Source organism: Gallus gallus, chromosome 1 (genome assembly GCF_016699485.2).
Source record: "Gallus gallus isolate bGalGal1 chromosome 1, bGalGal1.mat.broiler.GRCg7b, whole genome shotgun sequence".
In the NCBI taxonomy this organism is placed as follows: domain Eukaryota; kingdom Metazoa; phylum Chordata; class Aves; order Galliformes; family Phasianidae; genus Gallus; species Gallus gallus.
Genome location: NC_052532.1, coordinates 73,527,420 through 73,535,572, shown reverse-complemented (window position 1 = coordinate 73,535,572; position 8,153 = coordinate 73,527,420). Strand labels below are relative to the sequence as shown.

The 8,153-nt window shown below is 37.8% G+C and overlaps 1 protein-coding gene across 1 annotated transcript; it reads right to left on the bottom strand.

Moving 5' to 3' along the window:
• Nucleotides 1-1,674: 1,674 nt before the first annotated feature.
• On the bottom strand, nt 1,675-5,302 carry FGF23 (fibroblast growth factor 23). The gene is made up of 3 exons (XM_425663.6): nt 4,978-5,302; nt 2,726-2,829; nt 1,675-2,225 (listed from the first exon to the last, which is right to left on the bottom strand). The coding sequence occupies exons 1-3, from the start codon at nt 5,198-5,200 to the stop codon at nt 1,788-1,790; spliced, it is 765 nt and encodes a 254-aa protein (XP_425663.2). The 5' UTR covers nt 5,201-5,302; the 3' UTR covers nt 1,675-1,787.
• Between the last annotated feature and the right edge of the window lie 2,851 nt (nt 5,303-8,153).

Sequence of the window (8,153 nt, the reverse complement as noted above, 5' to 3'; positions counted from 1 at the left end):
AACTACTTGGAGGTTGTAGATGAAAACATATTTTATGCGTATATATTTATGTGTATGTGTAGATTATTTAAAATGCTGTCAGCAGGATAGACCCTGCAGAAAATCTTGAACAGTTTCCATGAAAACAACACAGTGGGCCTCACTTTTGGTATTGTAACACTATTCCAACTTCAGTGGCTTCAGTGAATTACTTCACTAAATAGTAGAAAGAGGAAGACTAGAATCTAGCCTGACATCTGATGTGCTATTTCTATGAAATAGGTCGGATGAAACATCATTTTCAGACTGCTGTCAGGCTGTTAGATATGCTAAGTAAATAAAATGGAAGAATCTGCACCTTGAAAGAAAGTGCACACACACCAAAAATACAATGACGTTCTCACATATCTGCCATGCTGGAATTTTCTTCATGTGTTGATTTCTAATGCTATTGATTTCTGCTAGAGTATATCAAGAACTTTTTCAGAATCACACATATTTGAAGTTCCAGGAATATATGACTACAAGCAGATGAAATAAAGAAGAAGTGCTAAATATGTATACAATATTCAGAATCCTCAATGTAGCTCAATTAAAACCAGTGAAGCTATACTGAATTTTACCATTTTTCAACTAAATTACAATGAAAAACTCAACTCTGCAAATATCTTATCTTAGCTAGAGACTGGTAAACTTCAAATATATATGTGGCGTTACATTTTGGTAACTAACTTAACCATGACATGTCAATCTAGATGCCTAGATTTTGTCAACATTTAGAAATCTGATAACGTTAAAGTCATTTCACTCTTACAGACATAAAGCATCTGATATCTCCTTAGAATTAGAAAAACCTTTGATGTCAAACTTAGATGATCCTTTTCTAAATACATGCCTAATTTTTTACTGATTAGATATGAGTCTGCATTAACCATTAATAATTTGCCTATGAGGCATAATTTGGGGGGATTTTTTTCTCTTGGAGAATTCATCACTGTGCAAAATAAAGTAACCTATTTGGCATACTACTGATCCTGGTACTTCTTTCTGGGTTAGAAACATGTAAAACTAATGAATGTTTCTGTATTATATTTACATATTGTGTTGCTATAATTAGGTGAATAGAGAGATGTGACAGAGGACTTGAGAGAATGGTGAGACTCAACTTCTCTTTTTCCAAACCTCAGCTTGGATTCAATAGGTATCAGAAATGACTGTCTACATAAGGCCATTTGACCCCTGTCACCTGCTCCAGTTTTCCTTGTGCACTGCTTTTTTTGACACCAGAGTGGTCACTTTTTGGCTCTATGGGCACAAAAAGAGACAGAAGCTCCAATCTCAATGCCTAAAAATATATATAGAAAGTTTTATATGATGATATAACACACTGTTGGTCAGTTTGCTGTGCTTGCAAGTGAGCTAATAAGAAGATTCTCTGCCTCTGCTGGAGCTTCAGATCCTCCAGGGCTCAAGCCTTCTCCCAGATACATCAGTAACACAACATTAGTTCATCATTACATTCAAATGAATTCTGTTTTCCACTGATGCATACTAAAGGTATTTCAGACCATAAAATATTTGGTTTCTATTATTCTTTTTAAAAATGGACCTTCTTTCCAGTAAAGCAGAGTGCAACACTCTTTTTCAGTAAACTGTCATGCATAAGGACAAAATTTGAAATAATTTTTTTTTTTCCAACATCCTTCAGGTTTCTAGCAGCCACCTTGAGGGTTAGAAATCAGATTGAGTGTTTTAGGCACTTCTGTCTATTATATTCATTCATGTCATCAATTTGCAAGTGGTCGCCATTATCTTGTAATGTAAAAGCGAGGACTAGCATACCTCCTAGCATCCATCATAGCATGTGGGTCATCTGGATTGACCACATCATTCTGATTGACTCTCATGGGTTCTCTGGGCACATGGGAAAAGTCCATTTGCAGCTGCAGCTGAGACCCTAATGCAGAGACCTTTCTCTGTGGGACCAGGATTTGGTGAGGATCCAGTGGATCGACATCTGCACTTCTAGTGTTTCTGTGGGGTTCAGGTGTGTTGAATCGAAACAAAGGGATTTCGTTTCTCCTGGACAAAAACTGGGAGTATGGTGGTGGATTCATACCAGGGAAGAAAACTTGCTTAGTTCTGCCCAAGCTAACCAGAAAATTGTGCTTGGGAGATTGGTACACATCATATCCATTTTCCAGTGTCCTTTGGTTGAACACACAGTCCTCTTGGCTGAAATAATACTTAGGGAAGAAAAAAAAAAAAAAACAAAAGACAAATGTCAACAAAGGGATTTGGTGAAATACAAGCACCTGTTGAAGAGGAAAAGACAGATGAGATCTTGCAGAAGGTGTTTTCCAATCTTCCAGGTCTGCAACTCAGACAACTCATGTTAATCCAATATGGATGTCTGAATTTTCAACAGAGGTGTTTTTGAGCCAACACTGGTTTCAGCAGAGAGCTGCACTGTTTTAGCTACTGTGAATCTATACTACAGCAAGACTACAAGATCTCCCTGGATCTCTTTCTGCTTTCATATATTCCAGTAGGAACTCAGATGAGCTCTTCATCAGCTCTACAATTCAGTACAATCAAAGGGGAGAGAAAGTTTAACCTAAGTGGCAGGTTCTCAGCTTGCCAAAATCTGCATCCTACTGCTGTATTTATACAGATTTACCCTGGCTGAGGAAATGGGTTGTATGTAGCAGACTGTGTCTGTCTTTTACATGTAAAGATAACTCACCGATCCAAAAATGTCTCCTTTCATGTCCATGCATAGGTAGAGTCCACTCTTCACACCTGTGATTATTACACAGCCAGCACCCTCAGACTTGATCATTAAGGCACCTGTTTGAGAAAGCAAAGATGTCAAATCCAGAATCCCATTTGACACCACACTCTTGCCTTACCGGTCCACACGCTGACTAGAAATGTCTTTTGGGGGATTTGAACCCATCTTCTATGTCATTTGGGACTATTGTGCACACTAGATCAGGTTCAGTGTGACTTTGTTTGATCCTTGGAAAGTTCCTAGAGTGGAGATGCCACTACATCTCTTGATGCCTTGTTCCAGTGCTGCACTAACATTCCAAAGAAATTTTTTTCCAACATCCCAATTGAAGCCCCCAACCCCACTCTGGGCCAATTTTTCCTCTGTTCTGTCCCTGGCCATGACCAGAGGGAGTTTGATTGCCTCATCTTTATGACTGCCTGTTGTGACTGCCCTGTGTTATTCACTTTAAACTACTTTTTACTACATTAAATAAACTTAGCTCCCTCAACCTTTTCCAAAATTGTTTATGTTCAAGGCCACTGACTATACTGAAAACTCTCTGCTAGATCAGTTCCAATTTCTCCACATTTATCTCAAACAGAGTTTTTTATAGTACTCCAAGACCAGGTTCATTGGTGCTAAGTAAAGGCTGAAAAGTAATTTCCCTTGATCTGCTGACCACAGTAGATGGCTTGCCATCTTCTTAAACTGAGTGTGTGCCCTCTGTAACCCTTAGTCCCTACCCAGGAGGGCTGCACACATCCAGCCTTCTCCCAGCCTGTGCAGCACTTTGGACTTTCTATTTACCTGGAATCTCAGTGGTAGTCGTAGTGTGGTGACCTGGCAGAAATTCAGTCACCTTCCCTTTCATGACCCCATTAACTCTTTGATTTCAACCACTCCTGCTCAATCATTCCAAATGCATGTGGATTTTTTTCATGACAGATATGGGCAAAACATGATTTTTTACTGGCTGTCTTCTATTTTGCATCTCCCAGCTTATTTCGCAGCATGCCTAAAAACAAATTTTATAAAACCCATAGATATACGGGAAAAAATAACATTAAGACAGAGCAGAAATTCCTACAAGTGTTTCATCAGTAATTCCTTAAAAGAGAAATAGGGGAACTTTATTATTTTTTCTCTTTGATAAACTAAACTTCTAAAATTTTCTTTTGTTCCTTGTATTATTTTGCACAAGTATCACAAGATGTGCTTATTAAATATAATTGTGTGGATGAAGAACATGTTATGCCGTAGTAATACAAATGACTTTATGATGCATAGTTACTTGTAATTTGAGTGCTGCTAAAAGAGAAGCAATTTTGGAATCCTATCTAAGAACTCTGTGTCCTAAAAAAAAATGACTTACAATAAAACCAAACCAAACTACACTTTTTTTTTTTTCTTCTTCTTTTTTTTTTTTTTAAACTAGCTAATATGTTCAGGTAGGTATCCAGCAAAGGATACCTGTATTTTTCATGAAAATAAACCATGATAGAACCTTTTAGTTACAAAACAGAACAATTACCTCTGTTGAACTCCAAAGGCTTAGCACTTCATTTATTACAGTCAGGACTTACACAGTTTCCCCCCCACTTTATTAGCTGTTGCATGCTCAGTTACCCACATTCTATGCACAACTGAGTTTCTGCCATGCATCTGCATTAAATACACAAAACTAAAGTTTCTCTTATAAACCAATTTTCAATAAAGAGTGGTACAGATACATTTGGAAGAAAATAACCTAATTTCAGTAGCTAGGATATCTCCACCCCAAAGTATTTTATGGCCATAATCAGGTTTCCACAACTGCTGTGGTGGCTTTTCTCAGTGCAGTGCTATCACTGCAGAGGAAAGTAGCACTTTGGGATGTATCATCACCAACTACTAATAAAAAATTCCAAAAGAAACTGTGGGTAAAATCATGAAATGAAGGATAATTCAGGTAATTTTTGCTTGCAGAGCACCACAGGAACCACACAATTTTAGTTATCTTAGACAAAGATAGATATTCCCCACCTATTATATTTCTTTGAAGCAAATTATTTGTTAGAGAAAATTAGTGTTAGAATTGTGTATTTTTTTGATTCCATAGCTCTTCTCCTCTGTTTGCATGCCTGACAAGAAGATGGAATTTTCTATAGCTAGTGAGAAAGCTAAAGTCTTGTTCTCCCTCCTCTGCTCCTGTGAAGACAGAGGGTCTGTAATAAGTTACTTACTGTAAATGGTTTGGTGAGGAACACCATTGATGTGTCCATCAGCATTGATTTGGAGATGGAAGCTGTTCCTCTCTGTAGAAGTGTACAAGTGCATCAGCTGATCTCCATTCCCCCAGCTGGGATTCAGCAGCGGAGAGGAGTTGGGGAAGGCGACTGCAGCCTTCAGGATACAGAGCACAAGCAGCATGTACTCCAGGCAGCTGCAGGGACTGGTGTGTGGCATGGTTCTCAGCTCTTAGTGGCTGTTCGGTATCTGAAACTTGATACTCCTTTGTGCTTCTCACTTTCCCTTGTTTGTCTGTGTCTGGAGCAAGAATCCTCAGATAAGTTCCCTTCTTTGCAGGGGCTTATGAAGAGCAGGAAAAGTGACATCACACAGGAAAAAAAAAAAAAAAAAAAAAAAACCAAACTTGTCCACATCCTCGATTTTTGTCAAAGCAACATTTTAAGTTTTCCAAAACCTCAAGGGAAGGAAAGCACGTAGGATCTCTGGGCAAGGTGTAGGGGGAAAAAATATAAGGTTTCTAAAGACAGCTCACAAATGCTAATCATATGTTCAAATGTTATCGACAAACTTGTGACATCTTAAAGTTTCCCATGTCTCTACTGTTAAATCCAGAAAGAGCAATCCACTGTAATTTCTGTGAAGAGAAGGGAATGACGCATTAATTTTTTTTTCTCAGATTTAGATCTCTACCTCTCCTCTTCATTTCTAAACTACATTCTGATTTGTTGAAAACAGCAAATTAAAACCAAAAACACAAATAATAATAAAAGAATCATAGATAAATCACAATCTGAGATAAAGTTCTGTGTCTGATTCCTTCATTATGGTGTGAGTTTAGCAGTGAGTTTGTTGGACTGATGCCTGTGTCACCTCATCTAAGCAAGTGAAATTTGATGTGCGTACACCCCACTCCAACAAAGCTCTCCCTTTTATTTCTCCTGTTAAATAATTTGGAGTTGACCAAACAGCTGAAGATTAGCTGCATAACACTTAGAATATGCAAGTTTGTTCCCTCATTGCATGTTTGGTTAGCAGTCTTTTAGAGAGCCACGTAGGTTAGTATGGCTAGAAAATCTAGGATCTGAAACAAAACTAAAAGCACTCATATTGGCACATTTCTATTGCTTCAGGTAGAGCAAACAAGCTTAGAAAAGCTAAAAAGGTATGTGAGTAAATTGAAAAGTAATAAATGTAAAGTTGTGTTAAAATTGTTCCAAGATACTGCATCTGCTTTTCGTTTGTTCTGTCAATGTACAACAGTTTCATCAACTACTTTTCTGATTTAAAAAAATATTGTTCTGCCTATTGTATAAAAGTACTGTACTAATAGGATACTGGCTATTCAGATTAAACAACAGTGATAGGAATAGTTGTGAAAATAGGCTGTATTTAGCTGTCTGCTTGTTTGTTTCAGAAATGAATACAGAATGAAAAGAGTACTAAACAATAAATGAATCACTTTTTAAGAAGACACCTAGAGATTTTAAGAGTAGCAGTCCTAGATTCACTGCTTTCCGGCAGACATGTTACTAAGTTACAGCTTTTAGTTAGACACTGCAAAATTCTTAGTTCCATCAACACCTGTGAAGCAGTACCATCAGCACAGAATATATTATAGCTTGATAGAACCATGACAGTTGATCTGATATTTTTTTAAAGTTTAGAATTAGCAAAACTCTGCCAAATTCTTCTCTCACACCTGTGTAAATCTAGAAACTTGCACCTGTGTAAATGACAGCATTTTTTTAGCCAAAGTGTATAAGGGTCAAGCTGAGCAGACTGACAAAACTGTCTTTACAGGCTATCTAGGGTACAAATATTTCACTGGTTGTTGCATCTGAAATATTTTGCCATCTTAATTTAAAAGCTATCTAAGAAGGAGAAGAAGCTTTTTTCTTTTCTATTTCCTTTTTTTAAGTGTATCTATTTAGTGTTAAAATTATTCACTTTTTTTTTTTTTCTGCGTGGTAGTCAAACATAAGTTTTTTTGTTCTTTTCTTTTTTTGCTCTCTTTCATTTGACTACTGTATAAATGTGGATACGAATACCTCAGAAGCAGTCATAAAGGTTTTCACAAGAGGCACATATATTTTTTGTTATTTATGAATGCAGTTTTTCTCATTCAGTATTTCATATACATGATAAAGCCTTTCTGTCCTTATCATTACACAGTGTTCTGAACTCTCTCTGAGGTCTTAGTTGCATAGAAAGAGTTATCTGGTGAAAAACATATTCAGGCCATTTCTTAGCATATGTCAGTTTTGAGAACCTATTTCTCTCTCTCTCTCTCTCTCTTTTGTTGTTGTCGTTGTTAGTATTTCAGAGAAGCGAAGAGTACTTTCATGTGCTTAAACTGTTATGCATTTTCAGAAGATACTCACTGTATCAGCAAAATTCCAGACTGTGGAGTATAAGCTGCTGGGCTAAAACCAATATATTAAAATCTCTGATGGGAAAAGAATGGTAATGTAGATTTTTCCTTTTCACACACATTCCTGTTTCAAAGTGCTGAAACATGAAAATAAGCTAGTCCCTGCACTGAGGAACCTACACTTTTAAAGAGATTGGTAGTAAAGTGGATGCTCTGAAAATAGCACTGTGAGCACATTTGGAAGCTTGAAGCATGCTGGTGGGGAAGGACAGGGCTGTCCTATACCTTAGTAACTAACACAAAGGTTTCTACCATGAGGATGGCCACATTGCTGTGCTTTCCACTTCCCCATATAGGGATACCTGACAGCCAGTGCTAGGTGTCACAGTGGTGCAGAGATGTCCTTGGAAACAGCCTGCAAAGGTGTCTGGGTAATGCTGACAACCTGAGGTACCCACCCATTGTGGTTGCTAAGGATCACTAAGATAAAGAGAGAAAATTCTTACTTCAGAGCCAGGTTGAAAGAAAGGCCTCAGCTTTCAGGCTGAAATGTATTTGAGAAAACTGTTGATGCTCAGCATCTTACCGAATCCCATTCTCCTTCCCTCTTCATCCCATTGGCATTCAGCTGGGCCAGATGACTCAGCTGTGACACCTGAAGTCTTCTGTGTCACTCAATCATACAGCATGTACTGGAAGTACTAGCCCACGACGCATGAGAAGGTGGGCAGAGCACATCAAATAGTTGTAAATGGGCAATCTAGATTTCTGTGCTGAATAAAGCAAATATGCAGTGGA

Excerpts from the sequence above, each read along its gene's own strand:
- FGF23 (XM_425663.6), bottom strand. The coding sequence starts at position 5,200 with ATGCCACACACCAGTCCCTGCAGCTGCCTGGAGTACATGCTGCTTGTG. Across the intron at positions 2,830-4,977 it reads TCCTCACCAAACCATTTACA|GTGCCTTAATGATCAAGTCT; the intron begins GTAAGTAACTTA and ends TTTCTCAAACAG. Across the intron at positions 2,226-2,725 it reads AAGGAGACATTTTTGGATCG|TATTATTTCAGCCAAGAGGA; the intron begins GTGAGTTATCTT and ends TTCTTCCCTAAG.